Source organism: Corythoichthys intestinalis, chromosome 6 (genome assembly GCF_030265065.1).
Source record: "Corythoichthys intestinalis isolate RoL2023-P3 chromosome 6, ASM3026506v1, whole genome shotgun sequence".
Classification (NCBI taxonomy): Eukaryota; Metazoa; Chordata; class Actinopteri; order Syngnathiformes; family Syngnathidae; genus Corythoichthys; species Corythoichthys intestinalis.
Genome location: NC_080400.1, coordinates 46,725,273 through 46,750,759, shown reverse-complemented (window position 1 = coordinate 46,750,759; position 25,487 = coordinate 46,725,273). Strand labels below are relative to the sequence as shown.

The window sequence follows — 25,487 nt, the reverse complement described above, 5'->3', positions numbered from 1 at the left end:
TTTTTTTTTTTTTTTTTAATGCAATTGCTATGTTATGACAAAATAAACACCTGATCATTTTACCACCTTAGGAAAGAATCGGCATACATATTGTTCCTTTGTTTTTTGGTGAGACTTATTAATTAGGACTCAAAATAAATAATTGAGGAGGGCGTAGGGACCAGCCCTGAGCAGTTGCTTTTGAACACACTGAAACAATGACTGAATGTTGAATTATCAGTCCTACTTATGAAGATGGTATGTCCTGTATCAGAATTTAAACAAATACATATAAAAACAAATTTCCCAGTTATTTTCAATGGCAAGTAATCAAAGCCCCTGTGATTTTTTTTTTACCATTTATCATGACAGCCCAATGAGATTGTATACCACTAACTCTCATATAGGTGAATTAAAAAAAAAAAAAAAAAAAAAATCTGACCTACGTTTTTTGGGGGAGGAATGAAAAAATCAATTCAATCAGTTAAAATAAACATCTTTGATGTGAAATGTTTTCTAATGTATATTTGTAATAACGTGTAGAACATGAAAAGTAACATGAGTTTTTTTGCTGAGTAACAAATTACTCTTACAATGAGGTAACTGAGTTACTTCTCCCAAAAAGTAATTTAGTTAGTAACTTGTAACTAATTACTTTTTTAAGTAAGATCGACAACACTGTGCAGTATATATTCCCTTCATAATAATTAGTGTTGTGAAATGTTTGGTTGAAATGCATAATTGAATTCATAGTGAATAATTGTTCAGTTTAAAACAAGCTAAAAGAAATAGTTACATTATAAAACGTTTCTATTTACATTATTTACATTGAAAAGTGATAAATACACAGCTAAAATTATTCTGATTATTATTTCCTAAACAGTTAATATACTGCTAGAGATTTGACAGGAAGTGCTTTTATTTTCAAGTGCGACAGAGGGAGCTGTTGTATTTTATGTTTCCTTAAGGGGGAGAAAAAGAAAAAGCAAGCTATGCTGAATGAGCCCTTGTTATGGCACAATGCCTTTGTTTCATGTTAAACTGCAGCATTTTAAGCAGTAAATGTTCAAGTTCAAAAGCGAGCGTCTTGGTCATCATTGAGAAGCTTCCACTACCCTTACAATTAGGAATATTAGGACATTCAGTCATTGTTTCAGTGTGTCAAAGAAACTGTTCAGGGCCGCTCCCTTCCACCTTCTCATGACACAAATTCTGTTTCTGTTTTTCTCAAAGGTTTTCTACACGTTTTCTCGTCCTAACTTCAAACAAAATGGCCACAATTCATGCTCCATTAGATCCAGTCATTCTAAACTATATACATGATCTCGCTTTAAACTCAAATTGCAGTTCTAAAACGTTTTTTTTTTTGCAAAAACAATGTACACATTTGGGCCATTTTTTTCTGTTTTTCTGTGTGGAGTATAGGAGAATTGAGTTAAAAGTTTGTAAGTAGCGTAAAACTCCATAAATAAATGTAAATTAATAAATGTAGCTTGACTTGAACTGACAAAAACTATCACATTAAGTGTGCAACCGTGGTGTGTTCCCCTCCGTTTGGGCCGCATTCTAACACAATGTATGTCTAGTGGTTGCATTTACATATGAATGGTTGCTGTCTGTCGGACAACGACTTGCTAATTCAAAAGCACTTGGATCATTTGGGCCACCTCTGGGTTTTTTAGGAAGAGAGGCCAAATCGGCCATTGCTTGGGAATATTAGGAATATTTGTCTTGAGGAAGGGCCGAGTCGGCCTCTGCTGGGTTTTCTAGTGTTAAACAACATGTGTTCGTAATGTGTTTTCCTATTGTTTCTTTACTCTTGTTATTCTTATTAGTAGAGGTCGTAGTACAAACCCTGTTGTTGCGAACATGTCATTTTCTGGTCTGGTTTAAGGAGCCACCCTAAAAAAGAGCATGCCAGCTCACTCTGTCCTGTCTGGAAGCAGCCATTTGGGATTGATCCAGCACATTACATCGCATGTCCAAATAGAAAAAAATTGTGATGACTCTGGGTCTTGTTACACATTATCATGGAGATATTTATATCTGAAAGCAGTTTCAGGAAGACACATGTAATCATCCATTATTCTCACCAAAATTAATGTTGTATTTACTCTCATCTACTAAAGTATGTAACATTGAAAAGGAATGTTTAAAATTATTCATGGTCCACCACTGGCAATGTCCTTTCATCCAGCAATTTATTTCATAGTTTAAAATATTTTACTTGCAAATCATTGGAATAAACTATTACTCTCACAGTCATGATAAAAAAAAGATTGTGGTTGCCCTTTTTAACTTAATTCTACAATGCAATGGTTTTTAATTGTGAGGCACAGAAGAATCCGCAGATGGGTAGCAGCAAATGGAGAAAATGAAAAACGTTTTCAAACCTACTCAGCTAACTTCAGCATGAGTCTCATTGCAAAGGGATGTCAGGAATTTGAAGAAAACTTAAGAAAACCTTTGTCAATTGAAGATTCAAAACAACAGCAATGTCAGATTTGTTTTTCTTTGCAGGCTGTTGTGTGTCAAACATTATTACATGATGCCCACGTGAGGTAAAACACATTTTAACCTGACAGATATCTTAAGTGGAAGATAATGGATGGATGGATGGATGGATAGATATCTTAAGTTTGGTGACAAGGTTGTTATTTTATTTGCTGAATTTCATGTATTTAGAAACAAATCATAAAAATGATTGGAGTGTCCCTTATAACATAGATAGATGAATGAATGGGTTGTCAAGTACAAAAATGGCAAATACTGTATTTACAAACAACCTTCAGCACAGCATCCTTTACAACAGAGGTGTCCAAACTTTCTTCTCCAAGGGCCACTTTCAGAAAAATCAAAGGATGCAAGGGCCAATTTGAAATCATTCCACTTTCAATTAATGAACAGATGATCGGAATCAGGTTAAAAAAAAAAAAAAAACGGCATTTAAAATGCATTCATATTTTAAGTGTGAACTCATTGGCTGCCATTGATAGCGATAGACGTCCATTCCACTTGACCAGTCGAGTTTGATTAAACGTCTAGCGTCGTCAATGGCAGTGAATGAGTAAAGGGCAACAAGCAACAAATCCAGAGGTATAAGGATATAGGTATTTAATGTGTCGTCAATGGCAGTGAATGAGTAAAGGGCGACAAGCAACAAATCCAGAGGTATAAGGATATAGGTATTTAACATTATATATACATATACATTGTTGGTGTTGGCTCTTGACCTCGTACCCACAATGCTGCGTGCTCGTTTTCTGTTATGGAGGCTTGAAGAAAAAACAAAGTCTACACACAAATATTGAGAGTCTCGGGGTGCAGTCAAACAAACAGCCAAAGCTTCAATGAATGAGGCACACACACGTTTCAGAATCTGACTCCAATAGACAGTATATCTGGCGTTTTGCAATCTAGTGGGGGGCGTTAACTTTAACCATTCAAGCCATTTGTCAAGAAGGAACATTTCTGTGGGTTATCTGTGACTCCTCCTAATTTGATGATCAAAGGCATGAGAACTTAAAGGCCATGTCTACACTTTGCAGTTTTTGTTTTTGTTAAACCGAGGATCCTGCCCTAATAGATCCGGAGAAAATAATTACGTCTACACGAGCACGTTTGTAAGGGGAAAAAAAAGCTTCCACAGCCAACCGCGTTCATTCATTTTAAAGTACATTCATAACAATGCCTGAAAAATAATTTTCCATAATACCCCCATCCTTCGCATGTGTTCTTCAATATGAAGCACTGCAAGAGTTTATTAATGAATGGAAGCATAAAGCACCTGTCTAGTAATTATATCTAAACCCACTGCAAAGGAATGCATGTTTACTCCAAATGTAAACATTGGTCTCATGTGTGACGTAGGAACAAAGTTTGTCGCAGTCAGTGATGTTTCCACAGTTAAATCTTCGATTATCCGTGTCCACACGATGGCGCGACAAACACAGGATTCGCACATCTTCACTTTGGAAAGAGTTTTTAGGAACTCTAGTATTCAATGCCTAAAATGTGCGTGTGGATGAGTGGCTAAACCACAGAAGAAGTTCGTCCTTTTGCCAAATACCCTGCCACGTGTAGACATGGCATGACATGGAGGGGAAATGTTACACCTAAAGAATTGCGATAACCTGGCTTCCTTTTACGAAGCCAAATGATATATGTAAAACTAACCAGAATATCAATGCATGATTACATTAAATAACGCATAAGAGTGAACATATAAATGTGAATATATACAGTATATATATATATATTCATTCATTCATTTTCCATGCTGCTTTTTCCTCACGAGGGTCGCGGAGGTGCTGGAGCCTATCCCAGCCACCTATGGGCAGTAGGCAGGGGACACCCTGAACCGGTTGCCAGCCAATCGCAGTATATATATGTGTATATATATATATATATATATGTAATTACTAGCAGTATGGCAGTTGCTCGGGAGAGAAAGTGAAAATTGCATTTTCTATGCTAATTTTTCAAGTTTCAAATCAATTTTCCACACTAAATGGAGGCCTAGAGAGTTTAAACCCATTTAAGAACACTTCCAGACACATAAATTACAACTGTGTAAAATTTCATCAAACTCCACCCAGCCATTTCAGCATCCTAAAACACGAAAAACACATACAGCCACACAGACAAATTTGCCTTTTTTGATATTACAAAATATCCAGCTGAAATGATTCCCTAAGTAATATTCCGGATTTTTTTTTTTTTTTAATCTAGCGACTTGTTGTGTATGGAGGACCAAAGCTGCCGAAATTAAAAATAAAAATAAATCAATCAATAAAAGGAAAAATAAAAACAAATACAAATATAAGAAATATGATACAAAAATTAAATATAAATATGAAAATAAATAGCTAATTAAATAAAAGTAGAACTAAAAATGAATATATATACAAAAATAAGAAATTACATTAAAAATGTAAGGAATACAAAAATAAATGTGGACATAAATGCAAAAATATATTGATTGAAATGTCAATCAATAAATAAAAGCGCTTTGCCTTATATTTACTTATTTGTCAGCACCAACGTTCAAGTGGAAATGTACAGTGGGGAGAACAAGTATTTGATACACCTCCAATGGGTTTTCCCATTGACTGTACACCTCCAATGGGTTTTCCCATTGACTGTGTATCAAATACTTGTTCTCCCCACTTGATACACAGTCAATGGGAAAACCCATTGGAGGTGTATCAAATACTTGTTCTCCCCATTGTAATTCAAATGAGGGGGCGGTCCTACATGTGTTGAACCATTCACCCATTGGTCGATCGACACGCTAGTGCAGCGATCCTCTCGATTGACTTTGCCTGCCGTTCTGCCTGGTTACCTGTTGCTTGCTTCGTAAAATAATGGGAGTCGACGAGTAGGTCGGCGTCCAAGCGGCTACGGGAACGGGAAGCTGGCAATCGGTTGAATGAGGACAAGGTACGTATTAAATTGGTAATTTGGTGTATTTTCTTTAACTTTTTACTTAAGTCCAGTTGAGGTATGTTGAATCTACAGTATATCTACATCATTTTCCATAAGCTAATACGGCATTGGGTCTCAGGAAGGGGAGGCAAGGCGGGACACGGATAAATTTGCTAACAACATTAAACTCACAAGGAATAGTTTAGCATTAGCACAAATTAGTGAAGCGAAATTTACACATTCAAGTTCCTTTGGTTTACGCTCTTAAGGGCTCAGGTAGACTGTTTGCACCGGCTGGTGTCTCGTTTAATGCTTTTGTAGCTATTTTTTTAATACCATTTTGCCTTTGTGTTGTCATCTGTTTTCTTCTAGATACTTCCGAAGAAGGTTGGGGTGTCGTTCCTCAACAATAACAGACATCTCTCGTCCTTACTCGCGTGCGTTTTACCCTAAAGCTCCCCGAAGACAATTAATTTACATTTTAGGGAATGCTGATGGTGAGCAGTTGGCCAGTATTAGGGGAAAAAGTTACTAACCTTAAGTGGCTCATTTTGGTGTCCAGCGGACAGTTTTTATTTTTTTTTGCATTGATGAACAAGTTAGTTGTGCTGGAAGTCCTTTTTTGTACATCAATTACCTGTTTATTTTTTGTGTTGTATTACACTGGTCATCAATAAAATGTTACTTTGCAGAAAAACAATCATTGCCTTTATTATTTCTCCACATTGCTGATGTACTGTCACATTAACCATAACTAACATGCTATGCTGTCATTTCAAACAAGTCCAAATATTTGATGCAGGATGGATAGTTTCGCTGAAGACATTCAATAAATTAGAAAATTCTGACATCTGCTGAATTTCTTCAGGAGTCGAGGCTTGGTGTCGCAGCTGCACTTCAGGGACTGACACCTATAGACCCTACTCACCAACGTCACAGAATGACGTGTCGCTGTATCCGGCCGCCATATTGTCCGTCTTTGTTTATCCGTATTCTCAATGGTTTCAATTTGTCGTGCAATTTATAGTGCAATTCATGGAAGCCCCGGTGCTTTCAGACGCTGTAAACTCATTGGATGCGTTGCATAAAAGGCGTTATGTGGAAAAGCTTCAGTCTATCCATTCGCCAGATCCATATTTGATGCCTAAATCGATATTTTTCGACCCGCTGTCTTCGCCCTCTCTGCCTGACATCTGCTACCCTGATATCTACAACTATCTTGTCCACACAAAATCAGCCTATTCTCTCGAAAGTTTGAGAAACTTTAAGAGCAGCACTCTAAGCAACATTACCCCGTGTGACCCTTTACTTCCAATTTTCTAAAATGGCGACAATCAATAAAAAAAAAAGGTTGACTGCGATGGCCGACGCTTCAAGGATAGGTGGATATTGAACTATTTCTTCAATAAAACACGCAACAACTGTGTCTGCCTCATTTGCAAAGAGACAGTCGCTGTTTTCAAAGAGTTTGATGTGACGCAATAATGATATTACCGAACAAGACACGCTGACATGTACGACAACATTACAGGGAAGATACGAAGCGAGAAATTATAGCAACTTGAATCTAGTTTAATTTCACAGCAGCAGTATTTCGCAGGAGCCCGAGTGTCGAAAGAGAACGCCACAAAGACGAGACTGTTGAAATTATGAATTTAAAAAAATAATAAAGCAAATGTGACACACAGAAGGGCTTGCCAAAATTTGTTTAAATATATTGTTCTATGTAAATCAGCCAAGGTAGCCCCCCGCATTTTTACCACACCAAATCTGGCCCCCTTTGCAAAAGGTTTGGACACACCTGTTTAACTGATGATCCGTAGACGAGGCCAGCTTCTTTCACTTGGTACCAGCTAAATATTATTCAAAATGTAATGATGGTGGAAGAAATAAGCATCTTGAATTTGAAGCTGTATGTTGTCGGCGATTAGCCTCGCAATGATCTTAATTGTGGTTGTCAGCCCAAAACCCTCTAAATATATATTAAATGCATCTTACCAGATATAAAATGACTACTACATAATCTGTGGTAATCGTTTGGAGCCCAGTTTTCTCGTCGAATTGCAGCAGTCCATCTCGCTCTCCTCTCCGGGTCTCTCGGAATACGGTACAACTTCAAGTCTCTCCGTCTATCTTCTCTGTTATTGCAACCAACCGCTACACACGCCTTCACCATTTTGATTATTAATGTTAACGAGCAGAAAAACACGCCATAATAGGAGGAATTTACGTAGCGGTAATGCGTCAACACGATGAGTTGACGGACAATATGGCGCGGGGGCGTAGTTGTGACGTCATGTGAGTAGGGTCTATATGGGGGTGATGACCATGTGGACCATCTCATAAAACTCCAAATATGTAATTAAAAGTTTAACCAACTAGTCCTGAAATATAACTAAACATGCACACATCCTATATGGCAAATTTATTGATTAGCCTAACCTGTATGTGCCTAGACTGTGAAAGTGTTTATTTATAGAATTTTATTAAGAAAGGGGAAAAATGGTTGAGGACAATGGACAAGACTGCAAAATGGAAAGGGTGACACTCAATTGTTACTTTTAGGTCATTTTACACATAACCCTAAGGTTGAAGTTCTGAATTTTTGACATTAGACTTAAACCATTCAGACGTGCATTTTTTCTGCTGGGCAAAAAAAAAAAAATCTAAGCTCATTTTTACTCAAATACCAGAACAAAGTGTAATTTTTTGGGTCGGGGGATATTTCATGCTTTTATTGGTTATGTTTAATGTTATGTGTGAGAAATGTGCACTTAACATTATCCTTCTTGAAGTTGCACTTGTTAAACAATTTTCAAAGCGGCAACAAGAAAAGGGTCATGATTTGATTTCGATGGGTAAAATTTCATCCAATCATCTCCCAGAAGCAGCAACTAAAACTATACCAACATTTCTGCAATAACAGATGATGTGTTGCAAGGCCCAAAAAATGTTTTTTTTTTGTTTTTTTTTTTTAATTCTGAGACATTAAACTTGAGGGTTTCTTATTTTTGCAAGCCATTAACATCAACATTTAACTCATTGGCTACCATTGACAGCGCTTGACACCCAATCCATTTTGACTTTGAGAGGCTGGCAGCGAAAGCACGCCCAATCAAAATGAATTAGATTCCTAGCGCGTACTAAAAAATAAAAGCATGAAATATTTAAACTTCATTTAAAATGGTCTATATAATATATGGGTTTATCTTCCAAAATGGGTGGAAAAAATATGGTCTTAATTTATTTTAGTACTTCCTTCCTAGTTCCCCAACGTAGAGCCTTAATTTATGAGTTTATGGTTACCATAGATATGCCTTGACTGTTGGGAGGGTGGCACAGAAATCTTCTACGCCGAACAGTTTGTAGTTGTAGTGTGTGGACAATTCCCAGACCTGGATTCTTGCACACAAAGTCCTCCAAAGTCCTCCATGAAAAAAAAGGAAAACAAGTTGCATTTAAAAAGTTGCATTGCATAAAAGCTGAAGAAGTAATTTCTAGTGTTTAAACAGGACTTGAATTAACAAAATGGTTTAACCCTCATGGCAAAATCATGATTCGGCTTGTTTGTTATTTTTTTTAACACAAATATTTCCACTTGACACTTCATTTGAATGAATGAAAACTATAGTCCAAGTCAAATTAGTTAATGACATTCACTTACTTTGAACCTTTGTACGTATGTCCTCGCATCATTTTGAACCCAGAATTTTGATGAGATCCTGGGATCTCTGTAATCACCCAGCATCCAATGTTGCGATGTCAGTGGAATTATTCAGGTCAGAAACTCTAAAAACAACGTTACATGGTGAGCAGGAATATCGTTTGCTTTCATGAAAACTTAGTTGTAACTTCTGCTACACTGGAGCAGTTACAAATAGCTTTGATACCTGTAGTAGTCAGATATATATAGAGTGCAGCATGACATACAAATAACCCAGTTTTCATTTGAAAATATACCACTGACATACTAACTCACCTTATACCATCCTCTGACATTCGACGGTGGATATTCACTTCACACCAAGTAGGTCGGCTATTTCGCTAACTGTAAATCTCCACGTCTTTGGTGGCAGGCATGGCTAATAGATTTCAGAATGTCAATCAACTAATAAGCGAATAGTTCAACCCATGGCACCCATGGAGGCATTGGAACGTCTCCTCATTTGAATAACATTTCCACTTGAACGTTGGCGCTGACAATGAAATAAGTAAATATAAGATAAAGCGCTTTTATTTATTGATTGACATTTATTTCAATCAATATATTTATTTTTGTATTTATTTCCACATTTATTTTTGTATTTATTCTTACATTTTTAATGTAATTTCTTATTTTTGTATATGTATTCATTTTTATTTGTACTTTTATTTAAGTAGCTATTTATTTTTGTATTTATTTTTAATTCGTGTATCCTATTTCTTATTTTGTATTTATAGTCATTTATATTTAGCCTTTTATTGCTTTATTTTTAATTAGTTTTATCATTAATTTTGGCAGCTTTGGTCCTCCATAGTTGTGGGGTACTCAAAGCCACAATGTATCATCACAGCACATTTAAATTTGTACATGAAACCATATAGTTTAAAAGCCAACTGTGACATTGCAATTGCAATTGCATTCAAAAACATGGTGCTGTCACCTCCACAATAAGGGATTTTCTATGCTAATTTTGGGAATTTCAAATTAATTTTCAGCACTAAATGAGAGCCTACAGAGATCAAACTCATCTATGAAGACTACCAGAAACATAAAGTATTATGTAAAATTTTGTCAAAATCCACACAGCCGTTTTGGAATCAATATGGAACAAACACACACACCCACACAAAGTTCCATTTATATTTAAGAATGTATACATATGCGGAGTTTAAGAGGGGACCGGGGGGGGGGGGGGGGGGGGTCAGGCCCCCCCTGCTGTCCGAAACGTGTCATTGCATGTAATTGACTTTCCTGTATATGATTTTTAAATTAAGCGTTTTCCTGTAAAATATTGTCTATAAAAATTGTAAAGCAATAAAACAAACAACAAAAATGAATGAAATGAACAAAAAAAAGATATTTTTATAATGGCTCAAAATTTGTATGAGCCAAATTCCTGATTTGTGTTATTATTGTAATTTTAATCCTTGCCACTAGGGGCTGTCAAACGTTTCTTTCCAATGACTTGGAGTCAGCCCCAGTACACTCAAAATGATAGCTAATCATGACACAGGGGTTGGTAGTTAGGAAGGCAAAACAGTTTTTGACTGTGGCTTAGTGCATTGTGTTCGAAAGGAATGTACTCATTTTGTTTGTTCCATTGTGAATACGTTTTTGAGTCTTTTGATTTGTTACTTTTATTTGGATAAAGAGCATTTGAGTTAAGTTGCAAGACGCCACCAAAATAAACTATGCATCGGTTCTTCAACTGCACTGGGTGCACGTCATCACAAAATTATTTTTTGAACTGATCATGTGACTAGCACCTTAGCCGGTCATTTGCTTTGCTTAGCCAAAACCACCCGAGGACCGAAGAGGCAAGATGGATATACGTAATTTTTTCAAACCTAAGCTTTCAAAAGCGACAACAACTGCTGAGAGAGAACCAAGGATTGAAAATGTGGACCATGAACCTCATGGACAATTAGAGAGCACCGCCAAAATGGTGAGTGGAGTTTCAATTTGCCGCACTAAAGATGCTAATTGTACAACACAGCCACCTTGCCAATGTAGTTACCCCGCCAAAAATTGTATGCCATGGCCGCGGGAGCGCGCACATACACACACATTAGTTGTGAGTTATGTCGACTTAAACAATTAATTGAAACCAGAAAAGAACCACGGATATATATTTTGGACATCGATCTTTATTAAACTAGAGAAACTCCATACAAAACTTAAATTAGAGTAAAAACAGTTGTAGGTCATCGTACGAGAAAAACAGTAAAACATTTTCTTATATTCATTACGTATGTTACGTTATACGACGGAAGAAATTTTTTTTTTTTTTTATAATGGGTGGGCCATGTTTTAAAACCTCGCAAATAACTACATCACTAAACCATGGAAATCAAGCAAATCATTGCAGCGCAGTGCAGACCCGGCTGCAGAAAGAAATTACAGGGGGGGCATTACATTTTTTTGGGGGGGGCACACTTCTTCAATGTAAATTTAGCCGTAACAGTGGCGTTTTTACCCGTTATATTTTCTGATGATAGTGTCAGTCAGTGAAACTGCAGGAGGTGGCAGCGCTATCCCTTCATGTTGACTTTCAGCCGCGTCTTTGTCATGGCTTGAGTTCGTCTTTAGTTTCTTGAAAAAAATACACGGATGCCCATTCCAATTTGAATTAGCAACGGAGGAGCCGCTCAATCGCCATTTCTGTAACCGGAGCAATCCCTATCCAATCGCAGTACACAATAGCAGGTGTTGTGCCGAAAAATAGCCGCCCCGCGTGAAATGTCCCCCCTGACGGGAACGCTTATTTATAACGCTTTATTGAGGTGAAAACATCAAATGTTTTCATGGACTCGTTACAGTAATGGATTTACGACTGTAAAATCACTTTTAAATAAATAAATTAGACAAAATACTAGTACTTTATTTTACTAACAAATCGTGGACTGGGCCACATAACCATCTTTGAACAGAAATGTATTAGTCTACAGGTTTTCACGACCATATCTCAATGACAATCACACAGTTATGACATTTAGTTCAAGCAGAGTAAAATAATACATATATTCACGGTATAAGAAAATCGTTTCCATGTCCATCGATTGGTAAGAAAAAGCTGTACGAGTGACGTGTGGGCGCTCAACAATAAAATAAATAAACAAATAAATCAAATAAACGCTCAATAAAGCGTTATAAATAAGCGTTCCCGTCGGAGGGGGACATTTCACGCGGGGCGGCTATTTTTCGGCACAGCACCGGCTACTCAGCCCGCCCCCCTTATTTGTGATTGGCTAGAAATTGCCTACATTCGCTGCTGTGATTGTGATGACAGATCAAGGTAGGAAGACTAGAGCAGTGTTTTTCAACCTTTTCTGAGTCACGGGACGTTTTTACGTTGGAAAAAATCTCGCGGCACACCACACCAAAATGTTCCAAAATTACTTTCTGCATAGTATATTTAATTATAAAATAATTTCTCAGTATTTATATTTACTCAGTGTGAAACGTTTAGCAATTAGGCTTGAAAAACTATCAGACAGGGGACTTGAGCAATGCATTTAAGCACATCAGGGCTGGTCGTCTCGCTGACAATGGCTTTGCAGACAGGTAGTATTAACGTCTCTGCCACAGTTTGGGACTTTTGGGATTTAGCAACAAAGTAACTGGCTTTCAGGGCGTTCTTATTTACCTTTGTAGTTTTCCTCAAAAAAGTTGCCCATTTCTCTGTGTTTTCACGAAGGCGTACAAAATAATCCATCGACTTGTTCTGAAGCGACGGGGGTTCATTTGGAGATGAGTTTAAGCTTGTATGGCGCCATGGCGCTAGATAGCCGCTCGTGTCGCATTTAAGAACTGCTCGGATTTCTAGGTATCTCCCACCTAGCTGTCCTCGATAATGTGTTGGAATAAAACAAAAAGGGAGGATTAACGGTCGTCACATATGGATAAAATGGAAAGGACACTTTTGTATATATCGACACTTGACGAGTCAAATAATGAACAGCAGAAGTGCTGGGGTCCACATTGTTACGGAGAGCAAGGTGGCTGACGGCTAGAAATCCGAGCAGTTCTTGAACGCAACACGACTCATCTGCACACAACCGAGAACTTTTTCCACATTCCTTCCTTCCTTCCTACTGCAACTTTGCCCGACGATGTTAAAAAAAAAGCGACATTGGTTAATTTCTCGCGGCGGCGGCACAATCGATTGAAAAACACTGGAATATAGGGTTCATTCTCCCCGTGTGTGTGTGTTTTTGTGGAAGATTAAAAAAAATAAATTAAAAAAATTACACAGTACAGTTTAATCGAGCTAGGGCGGGCACAGCCGTCCCTCAGGGCGGGCACGGCCCCCTAATGCCCGCCCATGCCGCCGGGTCTGGCGCAGTGGCTCCGCCCAGGGGGTACAATTTTTGCCGAGGGTAACTACATTGGCACGACACCGGAGGGCGTACCATACGATCTTGGAGAAAAGTATAGCTGTTTTAAGCAGCCTGATTTAGAATTCCCCTCAACAATGATGGTAAACAAAAAACGCTCATTGCCAACTTATGATTATAAATATTTTTGTAAGTTAATTTTATTGCTGACACTGTGTTTTGGGGTCATCAACATGTTGTGCCCCCCCGCCTCAAAAGTCAAATTCCGCCTATGGGTGCCGCCCATGTTTCACTCAGGAAACTTGTCTATAAGAATGTTTATATGTACTATATACAGTGGGGAGAACAAGTATTTGATACACTGCCGATTTTGCTGGTTTTCCCACTTGCAAGCCATGTAGAGGTCTGTAATTTGTATCATAAATTCTCTTCAACTGTGAGGGACATAATCTAATACAAAAATCCAGAAACACACATCATCACATTGTATAATTTTAAATAATAAATTTGTATTTAACTGCATGAAATAAATATTTGATACATTACCAACTAGTAAATATTTCGGCTCTTAGTTCTTATTTAAGAACCCCTCCTGTTCTCCACTTATTACCGGAAGTAACTGCACCTGTTTGAACTTGTTACCTGTATAAAAGATACCTGTTCACATGCTCAAACAAACAAACTCCAACCTCTCCACAATGGCCAAGACCAAAGAGCTGTGTAAGGCATCAGGGATGAAATAATAGACCTGCACAAGGCTGGGATGGGCTGCAGCAAAATAAGCAAGCAGCTTGGTGAGAAGGTAACAACTGTTGGAGCGATTATTAGAAAATGGAAGAAGTTCAAGTTGACGGTCAATCTGCCTCGTTCTGGGACTCCATGCAAGATCTCACCTTGTGGGGGATCATTGATCATGAGGAAGGTGAGGGATCAGCCCAGAACTACACGGCAGGACCTGGTCAATGACCTGAAGAGAGCTGGAACCACAGTCTCGAAGAAAACCATCGGAAACACATTACGCCGTCATGGATTAAAATCCTTCAGCGCACGCAAGGTCCCGCTGCTGAAGCCAGTGCATGTCCAGACACGTCTCAAGTTTGCCACTGACCATCTGGATGATCCAGAGGAGCAATGGGAGAAGGTCATGTGGTCGGATGAGACCAAAATTGAACTTTTTGGCTCGTCGTGTTTGGAGGAAAAAGAAGGATGAGTACAACCCCAAGAACACCATCCCAACCGTGAAACATGGAGGATTTTTTGGGGCTGCTTCTCTGCCAAGGGTACAGACGACTGCACCGTATTGAGGGGAGGATGGATGGGGCTATGTATCGCCAGATCTTGGCTGACAACCTCCTTCCTTCAGTGAGAGCCCTGAAGATGGGTCGTGGCTGGGTCTTCCAGCATGACAACGACCCAAAGCACACAGCCAAGGCAACTAAAGAGTGGCTCCGTAAGAAGCATCTTAAGGTCCTGAAGTGGCCTAGGCTGTCACCAGATCTGAACCCGATAGAAAGTCTATGGAGGGAGCTGAAAGTCCGTGTTGCCCGGCAGCAGCCCAGAAACCTGAAGGCTCTGGAGAAGATCTGCATGGAGGAGTGGGCCAAAATCCCTGCTGCAGTGTGTGCAAACCTTGTCAAGGACTACAGGAAACGTTTGGTATCTGTAATAGCAAACAAAGGTTTCTGTACCAAATATTAAGTTCAATTTTTGTGATGTATCAAATACTTATTTAATGCAATTAAATGCAAATTTATTATTTAAAAATCATACCTGATTTTCTGTTTTTTTGTATTAGATTCCGTCCCTCACAGTTGAAGAGAACTTATGATACAAATTACAGACCTCTACATGCTACAACTAAGATAGCTCAATTTATCACATCGGATTTTTTTCCCCCTTTTTTTTTAACATATAACTTTTTTCCTGTAAAGCAAAATAGGTCAACATGTCAGGTTTTGACATCTAGGCTAATGGATAGGCCCTGTTAAAGTGATTAGCTCTATGTAGCGTTAAAGCTGAGAAGTGCAATAGAATGTAGGTTGAATTCATTCATATTCAATAATATCTTCATAATTTGCAGCAGCAGGCCAACAAAAACTGGGCAGTGGTCCGCCGTTGGCCAACGAGCTGTCGTACGGACACCCATTTTCGCAGTCGGCGTGATGTAACGATGCCTTAACCGGTAATTCGCCTCCAAGCGTTATTTAGCCGTGAACTGTGGTAGTAGAACTAAAAGGGGTGTCACGAGGCAAGAACACAGTGCATGAGTCACGTCACAGCAAAATAACCAATTCCATCCAGGCCAATAATATACCGATTGACCAATCAGAGCAGTTCACGGCAAAAGAAAAATAACGCTTTGCGAGTTGTCGGTTACGGTAACCCCGGTAACACACCAGAAACGTGAACGTCGCGTCAACGATTCCGCCGTGATAACGCACCAGTCACGTTCGGCGTCAATTCCCATACGACGCATTTCACGAGAAGCGCGTCAGTGGAGCGGCTCGATCGGTTCACGTGAGGATTGCAAGATCGCGCAAGAATAGCGGGTATTTAAAGATAATAAAACAACAACCATTTGCCTTTCAGACCCCGCATATTGGCCAGCTTTCTTTTTGAAAGAAAGAACAAAAAAGAAGTCATGCGCTAAAGAGAAAAGCAATCCCAGTGACAAATATTTTAACATGTATTTTACAAATTGTGACATATTTATGTCACACTGCTGTTGCCATAGTGTGCACTTCCTGTGGGTGTGGTATTACAGTATAAAAAGGAATCTCTGTTATGTCTCTGTGACATATATGATGAGAGACGAGCGGAGTTTTCAAAAGGAGCTTGAAGGTGCTATATAACCAGGCGCTATGGCGGGAGTTATCGGCTCTGTTGGTCTTTTTGATGAGCTTGTGGAACAGTGGAGCTCGTTCACAGAGCGGTTCGGCTATTTCGTGGAAGCTAACGAAATAGCGGAAGAGAAAGTGGTGCCCACGTTTTTGAGCGTTATTGGGCCAAAGACTTTCAATTTACTGAGAAACTTGCTTCAACCCGATAAAGCTGGTAGTAAAACGTACAGGGAAATCGTGGAAACTCTTAATGGACATTTTTCACCCAAGCCCTTGTGATAGCAGAGAGATTCCGATTTCACAGGAGAAATCAGGAAGAGGGGGAATCTGTCACTATGTTCGTAGCGGCGCTGCGGAAGCTGGCTGAACATTGTGAGTTTGGTGATGTTTTAGAAGACACATTAAGAGACAGATTGGTATGTGGACTGAGAAACGAAGCAACACAAAAGAAGTTACTCTCAGAAAGTGGACTGACATTAAAGAAAGCCTTTGATGTAAGCGTGGCTATGGAAATGGCTTCAAAGGAGGCTCAACAACTGAACATTACGAGCAGAATACACCAAGTGGCAAGTACCCAAAGCAATGTTGCTGGTCCCTGTTTTAGGTGTGGTAAAACAGGGCACCTTTCCTCCACCTGCTGGTGCAAAGAAATGAACTGTCATCATTGTGGGAAGAAGGGTCATGTTGAGCGTGCCTGTCGGAAAAAAACAAGCACAGACAAAGATAAGGAAATGAATGACAAGAAGAAAACAAAGAAATATGTCAAAGCGGTAGAGAGTGCCTCTACTTCCGAAGATGAAAGTGACGTGCACACCGTGCATGTAATGAGCGTGGACGGGAAGTCAGGGTGTTACTGGGTCACACCAAAGTTAGAGGGTCACCCAGTCAAAATGCAAATGGATACTGGATCACAGGCATCGCTTGTGTCTTACCAAGTCTATAAACAGTGTTTGAGACACCTTCCATTAAGACCGTCAGACACTGTGTTCAAAGCGTACACTGGACACAAAGTGCACATGAAAGGAATGACTGACATTACTGTGCAATGCAAGGATCAAACTGCTAAACTTCCAGTGTATGTCACAAAAGGGAATTTTGCTTCCATAATGGGACGACTGTGGATTAATGCACTTCGTGTAAATTGGCTAGAAGTTCGGCAGCTGTCAGACGGTTCTTCACAACTACAAGTCATACTGGACAAGAATGAAGAGGTTTTCTGTGAGGAATTGGGCAGCATGAAGGACATTACAGTGAAATTGCACAAACCAGGAAGCAAACCTGTGTTTATGAAGGCTAGGACAGTGCCGTATGCTATTCGTGACAAAGTCGAGGCTGACCTGGATGCGTTGGTCAAAAGTGGGGTTTTGGAACCAGTCACCACCAGCGAATGGGTGGCACCAATGGCGTACCTCAAGCAACACGTCACTTCCGCTCATTAATATTCATGGCATTAGCTACAGTTGCCAAGCAAGGACAAGCCATCGTTTGTCCCTAATAGGAAATGAATGGAAATCGTGTACGAACGAGATGTTTACAGCGCTAAACCTACCAATTCTCTCCGAAAATGATGTGCCTGGTGCCAAATTGACTGGCATAGATGTGGAAGAACATAAAAATGTTCAGTTAAAGAGATGGCTTTAGTGTCAAAGGCTGAAAAAGACGAAAAAAACGAGCCGACCTAAGCATAGCTTTAGCTTTTTTTTTACCGTCGCGACTGACAATGACATTCTCCGGTTTCAACAAGCTATCCTTTACCATCAGCCCTGTCTTTCTTATATATCCTCTGGTTGTCCTACGTCTCTTGCCGTTCTTGGGGGTAATTTAGTTAGCTTTGTGTAGCGATCGCAAATGCTACTCAGTGACAGCCAACGAACACTTTTAATTTTTTCATTGATAACACATCTTAATCCTATAATTTAGTTACACTTCCCCCATACTAAAAAGTTGTTTTATATATATATATATATATATATATATATATATATATATATATATATATATAACAGAAACGGTAACAGTGGCAGTCAGATACCATTGTTATTTTTTTCAGGTCATTCATTGTCAGACAGAAGCAGTACGGCACAACGTTACGCTAAAAAAATAAAGTAAAAATATAAAAATGGCTTACCTCTTTGTCCTCTGAAAGACCATGCCAACCCAACATAATGTTTACTGCATATGAAACTTGAATGGATTCGCCGAGCTGGTGTTAAAGTCCGCGCAAGTTGATTCGGTTTTCACATTTTTTCCTCCCGAGTTTTTGGTTTCCGGGAACGTATGAAGAAAACATCCTTCATGGTCGTAATGTCTAGAGTCGTTTCTACAAGTTCCAAAAAAGCAATGCGTGATCGGCATGTTCGTTTTTGAAAGATTACTGGCGAAAAGTAGCACTTTTTACGTTGGGTCTATGCGAGGGCGGGTCTATAATGTCCCACTTCGGGTTTACTTCCGCTTTACGATGCGACGTCACGGTCTAAAAATAGCCTGCGTGCGGTACGCCATTGTGCCGGTTCCGAAAAAGAATGGCGGAATTCGCACATGTGGCGATTTTAAAGTGACTTTGAATCCGGTGCTTTGTGTGGAGCAGTACCCACTTCCATTGATCGATGATTTGTTTGCAGGTCTGAGCGGTGGTCAAAAATTCAGCAAAATTGACCTCAACCAAGCTTATCTGCAGATGAATGTGGATGAAGAATCACGGGAGTGGCTGACAATTAACACGCACAAGGGACTTTTCAGATATTGCAGATTACCTTTTGGCATCACATCTGCTCCTGCTCTGTTTCAACGGGCTATGGATCAAATTTTGAGTGGATTGCCAGGAGTACAATGTTACTTGGATGACATTCTCTGCACCGGATCCAACGACGAGGAGCATCTTCGCAACCTGGATGCTGTCTTTAAAAGGCTAAGGCAGTATGGTCTTCGAGTGCGCAAGGAAAAATGTGAATTTTTGAGACCATCGGTGGAGTATCTCGGGCATGTGATAGACCACGAAGGACTACACAAGGCTCCATCAAAGACAAAGGCAATTGTGGATGCACCCGCCCCAGAAAATGTGAGTTAGCTTAGATCTTTTTTAGGTCTATTGAATTATTATGGACGGTTTATTCCCAATTTGGCATCACTTCTTAAACCATTGCATGAGCTGTTGTGCAAAGATTTAAAATGGAAATGGACGAATGAGTGTAACAAAGCTTTTCGAAATGCGAAAAACGCCCTGATTTCATCAGATGTTCTCACTCATTTCAACCCTTCATATCCAATACAGCTGGCATGTGATGCTTCACCCTATGGGGTGGGTGCTGTCCTCTCCCATGTGTTCCCGAACGGAGATGAAAGACCAATTGCTTTCGCATCGAGAACACTTAACAAAGCAGAGTCAAACTATGCTCAATTGGAACGAGAAGCATTGAGCATTATTTTTGGTGTGAGGAAGTTCCACCAATATTTGTATGGAAGGAAGTTTACTCTGTTAACGGATCACAGACCACTGACAACGATTTTGGGACCTCATGCAGGAATCCCTTCGCTGGCTGCTGCACGTCTTCAGAGGTGGGCTTTGTTGTTATCAGCTCACTCATACGACATCAAGTATCGTAAATCTGATTTGCATTGCAATGCTGATGGACTTTCGGGGTTGCCGCTTCCTGTCACAAAACATGAACCTACCTCGGTGGACATATTCTATTTCCGAAATGTTAAACATGCACCAATTTCAGCGTCGCAAGTAAAACGTGCAACTCGGAACGACCCCGACCTGTCAGTCGTCATGGACATGGTAATTAAAGGACAAACCAAGTGTGAGAACACCGCTCTCAAACCTTTTTTGGACAGGAGGCGGGAACTTTCTGTTCAATCAGGTTGTTTGCTGTGGGGGAGGAGAGTGATTGTGCCACAGTCATTGCGTGCTAAAATGCTTGTGCAACTGCATGCAGGTCACAGTGGTATTGTTAAAATGAAAGAAATGGCGAGAAGTTATTTTTGGTGGTCAGGATTAGATAAACAGATCGAAGAGACGGTAAAAAGTTGTTCGTCTTGCCAGAAGATTTGCAACAATCCACCTGCAGCCCCACTTCATCCTTGGGATTTTCCTCAGGACCCTTGGCACCGCATTCATATTGACTTTGCGGGGCCTTTTGAAAATCGAATGTTTCTGGTTGCTATCGATGCCCATAGTAAGTGGCCAGAGGTAGCTATCATGAAATCAACCACATCGGAAAAGGCAATTGAGAAGTTAGGGGAGATGTTTAGTCGTTTCGGAGCCCCTGCACAACTCGTCTCAGACAATGGCCCCCAATTTGGGTCAAAAGAAATGGTTGAATTCCTGCAAGCCAATGGGGTTCAACACATTAAGTCGGCTCCCTATCACCCGGCAACCAACGGTCTGGCAGAGAGGTTTGTGCAGACCCTCAAACATGCTCTCAAAGCATCACAAGGGCAAAGTACACTCCATCAGAGACTACACGAATTTCTCCTCAAATACCGAACATCTGTGCATGCAACTACCAAAGTATCGCCAGCGAGCCTCTTGTTTTCTCGAGAGATACGAACTGGCATGGATCTTCTGAAACCACCAACCCTGAGTGAGATTGTTCAAATGGATCAACGGAAGCAAGTCAAGTACAGAGACCTGCATTCCAAGAACCGAGATTTTGCACCTGGTGACTCTGTTATGGCCCGGAGTTACCAGAGTAAGGAAAAGTGGGCCCCTGCCACCATCATTGCTCAAACCGGACCTGTTTCCTACACCGTTCAGACAGCTGATTGTGTTTGCTGTCGCCATGTGGATCAATTGTTGGGAACATCAGACACTACTCCAGAACTGTCTATTGATTGTGATGATGCTAGCAGTGTAATTATACCAGAAATGTCTAGCTTACCGGATGTGCCAAAAATACCAGAAATGTCTAGCTTACCGGATGTGTCAAACCCAAACAGTCCTGCTGTAATTGTGTCTAATTCAACCAATGCACAAACGGAACCTGAAACGGTATCGGAACCTGTTTCCACAAGTGGGAAATCGGAAGTGACTGTTGAATGTCGTTATCCTGCACGTGACAGGCGACCGCCTGATAGATTGGATTTATAAGTAATAAGTAATGAGGGGAAAACAGGAGGTATTTTTGTGTTTATTTCTGGGACATGTTATGTAAGGGGGGAGGAGATGTGACATATTTATGTCACACTGCTGTTGCCATAGTGTGCACTTCCTGTGGGTGTGGTATTACAGTATAAAAAGGAATCTCTGTTATGTCTCTGTGACTTATATGATGAGAAGCACACTGAATAAAGAAGTGTTGTTCCATTCAAGTCTCGGCCTTACATGTACTTAGATCAGGAAGTACATAACACAAATGAAATGCCTCAATGATTTTTTTCTAATGCACATTTTTCTAAGCTTTATTGATGGTTTTTCTCAAGTTAAAGCACCACACAGAAATTAATAAATTTAACTGTATAGCAGGATTTGTGTATTATTCGTATTCATTAATTACAGGTGTTTTAGCTCATTTCAATTTATTTTATTTATATGGGCTGTTATTTATTTTATTATGTATTTATGTTTTACAAATGTGATGTAGTATTCATTTATATTCTATATTTTATGTTGTATTACTTTAGTTACTATGTGAATATTAGTTCCTACTTGTTTTGTTGTGGTAGGAGGGTTTTTGTCACATTCTGCTGCTGGTTAGATTTTGTTTTCCGTTACAGAGCCGGTGAACAGGTGTTCGGCCATTCCCTACTACGCGGCGAAACGTCCTATACAATGCTCAGCGCGCTTGCACAAGCATCCGCACGCATTCGCACATCGGTTAGAAGCGGCGAGAACTCAGTATTTTTGTTTTTATTTAGGTTTTTAGAACCTTTTTACTGCCTCAAAGATACTTTTTGCATGTATTACCCTCTAATACTTTTAACCATTGTTTTTTTTCGTGTTAGCTTTGAAGCAGTTGACCACATTAGTCACGTAGCAAATTTAAACTATCCTTATTTGATATAACTACATTTAAGTATTTTCTTCAGGCATTTTTTTAGTATGTTATGCCTGTATGCATCTAAAAAAAACAAGTTTAGAGCGCACGGTAGTACTTTGGGTGTCAAATTCGACTAATGTAGGACGTTTCGCCGATGTAGAAGATTTTGGCAGAACACCGGTGGTGTGGGCGTTCCCATCATCGCACCTGCGGCTAATTCCAGCAATTTAACATTAGTATATAACGTCGGCGATCCAAGCCAACGTTGCCGAGATATTTGCTTGCTGTTCGCCATTTGACACCTGTACTTTCGAGGCTCGCTGCATGCCCACTGCTTAGTTTAGTGTTATTTGATCCCCGTCGACCTCTTGTCACGGACTCCTTTTGTTATTCTCTCTTTTTCCGCGATTGCGTGTTTTTTTCGTTGTATTAAAAAACTCTTGTTACTATTCCGTCAGTTGTTGTCTGCTCTTGGGTCCAATCTTGTTTTCCGCGTTCGTGGATCGTAACAGTTTTGTACTGAACACGGGGGTACTGATGCGCCGAGATTAAAAGCAGAGTTGATACTGTCCTGCCGTGTTGGTTATTATTATAGCAGAGAAGTCAGCAGTAAACCAACAACAAGTAAACTGTGACCCAATCCAGCCACAGCATCAAGAGAGCTGATGGACTCAGAAAAGTTACATTTGCCAATTTGAAAATTGACCGGATCCACCGTATTTTTACACGAGTGACTTCCGGCCTGCCCGATCCTACCTAGTATAATTGAAGCAGGGGGGCCGCGTCTCGCGTCAAAAAACAAACTCTGCTGTTTTTTTCGCGTGCGACGCGTTGAGCGCTTCTGGGACGCGTCCAACACGCGGCCGCACTGCGACTGGTGTGCATTGGCTGATTGACTTGAACTGCCTTGTTTCACTGCATTTCGCGGCGGGATTGACGGGATTGACGCGACGTTCACGTTTCTGGTGTGTTACCGGGGTAATAATAACCACTGCCTAGTCTATTGAATCCTAGCAGCTAATTGGGGCAAAAACTAATCGATTAAAGTTTACTCACCGTCACCAGTAATAAAATGTCAGCTGCAAACATAAATGTGCCTGGATTTAGGTTCCCAGAGGCAAGAATGGTCCACAGAACCGTCTTCTTTTACTGTTCCTCGATTGATTGCTTTCAGCCATTTGCTTCTCCTTTTCTTCTCACGAGGAAGAATGAAAACCTTTAAATGCGGCTCCGAACTCTTCCTTTTGTTACAACCCGCAACAACGTTTAGTCATTCCGACGGAAAAAATGGCCCCAAATAAGACAAAAAGTTCAACACGTTTGTACTACAATGCACGACAGAGCAACTGCTTGTGAGTCGTGTTTTGCCCCCTCTTCAATATGGTGACGCTTTGTTGTGGCTGGTGACTAGCAGTGCAACGGTTTGCGGTTCAAAGCCGAACCGTATGGTTCGCCATGTAGGGTTCAATACGCCTTTATGAACAGCACCTTTTCAGTTTTGCAATTAATGTATTCCGAACGCTTGTGAAATGAATTGATCGAGCTCTGTGTGCCTGTGTGTGACGTGAAGCACCGCTGTGGAGAAGTGGCAAGTAAATGTCAGATCGCTGTCAAGCACCTGTGTAATAGAAGCCGAATAACGCACTCTCTCGCTTACGACTCAGCGACGTGAAAGTGAAACAAGAAAGAAAAAAAATAGCTATGACGAGCGGAGGAGTGGAGAGACCGAATTTTGAGGAAGCACTGGCTTCTTTCAAATCTCCGGTGTGGCAACATTTTGGTTTCCCCGTGGACTACAATGCAGAGGGAGAGAAAATATTGAAAAAAAAAAAAATTGCAAGCATTGCTCAGCGCTTCTTCCCCATGCTAATGGCAACACTTTTATGACATGACTCCGGCACCTCAGCTGGCATCACCCACACAGATATCACTTTCTCAGGGCAGGACAACCCCGAAGATGACACCAGTGAAAACACACGGCGGGCTAGGTTAATTTATTTGCAACGCTTGACCCGCGTTACATTGTTCCCTCGCGGACATATTTCTCCAACAACATAATCCCCGACATTTATGAAATGGCATGAAAAGCCATCGAAGATGATTTCGCTAAAGCACATGGTTTCGCCCTGACCACTGATAGTTGGACGTCCCGTGCTACAGAGTGCTAATACCTAACTGTGATGGTCCACTATAATTCATACCTGTCAAGTTGTACGGTCTCGTCGTAATTTGTACAAGTGAGCACTGATTTTTAAATGTGTACGCCGTACGTTACGTTCAAAATCTGCACGTTTTTCGTGCATTACGTTTTTTTTTTTTTTCATCCGTTCGGATTTGGTCACAGTTTCTGCAACGAGACAATGTTCGTTAATACGTTGGTTGAATGACGCGAGAAGAGTCAGACACGGAGAGGGAAGAGTGTTTGTTGAGACGCTGTAGCAAACGCGATGCTAGGCTAGGTGGCTCCAATATTTCATGACTGTAGCCGACAGCGTACAATCTAGCTATCTCATGCATATAGAACTACATGCAAAATGACAGACTCGGTAGCGTTAGTAAACAGCCACCATTTTAGAGCAGTAAACTTCTCAGAAAGGCTCTGTTGTAGTAAACCTTCCAAGCGAACCTAAGCAACTTTTTATCTAAAATACTCCTAAATCGGCAAAATCTTGACTTAAGTCCATCTTTAAAGGATGAAACAGTTTTTAAATTTTCACATGTCAAAAGTAGACAGAAGGGAACTAATGCAAAAACGGGAGCAATTTTATCAACTTTAACGGTTGATTCACAACATTAAATGAACTCCAAACATAGCAATGGTTACTATGTTTGTAGGTTTGTTTGTTTTGTTTTTTTAATTAAAAAAAAACGTGAAAGGTATCACCAGTTACTTTGCCAAGTAACTTCTTTACTACTGTGTGTGTATTTCAGTAGTCAGTCACTACACTAGCCAAAGAGCTAAGAGGCATTTTAACAGTCGAAAATATTTACATTTTAGGTGTTTATTTCATTTTTTTAAAAGCAAAATAAAGGCAGTTAAAAAAAAAAAAAAAAAAAGCAAAACGCAAACCAAAACCGAACCGAAACCGTGATCCCAAAACCGAGGTTCAAACCGAACCGTGGGCTAACTGAACCGTTGCACCCTACTAGTGACGTCATTAATGCCCGGATGTCCGGCTGCGAGAATGCTCTAGAATCGTCTGTTAAACACACATCATGT

At 40.1% G+C, this 25,487-nt stretch overlaps 3 protein-coding genes and 1 long non-coding RNA gene across 6 annotated transcripts in view; 2 read left to right on the top strand and 2 right to left on the bottom strand.

Moving 5' to 3' along the window:
- The window catches only part of LOC130917081 (trichohyalin-like), a 146,365-nt gene that overhangs the window by 119,674 nt on the left and 1,204 nt on the right, over window positions 1-25,487 (bottom strand). The gene's annotated exons all lie outside the window — the stretch shown is intronic.
- LOC130917216 (uncharacterized) lies at window positions 5,412-13,718 on the bottom strand. 2 transcript variants are annotated; one of them, XR_009063434.1, is made up of 3 exons: window positions 12,756-13,718; window positions 9,071-9,195; window positions 5,412-8,833 (listed from the first exon to the last, which is right to left on the bottom strand). It is a non-coding gene; the product is annotated as an uncharacterized LOC130917216 (long non-coding RNA). The 2 variants fall into 2 exon arrangements; XR_009063433.1 differs by lacking the exon at window positions 12,756-13,718 and adding an exon at window positions 9,386-9,581.
- Window positions 11,603-21,715, top strand: LOC130917209 (uncharacterized protein K02A2.6-like). Of its 2 annotated transcripts, XM_057838369.1 has the most exons (3): window positions 11,603-12,404; window positions 18,908-19,344; window positions 19,558-21,715. In XM_057838369.1, the coding sequence occupies exons 1-3, from the start codon at window positions 12,392-12,394 to the stop codon at window positions 21,376-21,378; spliced, it is 2,271 nt and encodes a 756-aa protein (XP_057694352.1). In that variant the 5' UTR covers window positions 11,603-12,391; the 3' UTR covers window positions 21,379-21,715. The 2 variants fall into 2 exon arrangements, with proteins under 2 accessions (XP_057694352.1, XP_057694350.1); XM_057838367.1 differs by lacking the exon at window positions 11,603-12,404 and having other exon boundaries at window positions 18,308-19,344.
- Window positions 16,162-18,212, top strand: LOC130917212 (uncharacterized protein K02A2.6-like). Its single transcript, XM_057838372.1, has one exon. The coding sequence runs from the start codon at window positions 16,622-16,624 to the stop codon at window positions 17,723-17,725; it is 1,104 nt and encodes a 367-aa protein (XP_057694355.1). The 5' UTR covers window positions 16,162-16,621; the 3' UTR covers window positions 17,726-18,212.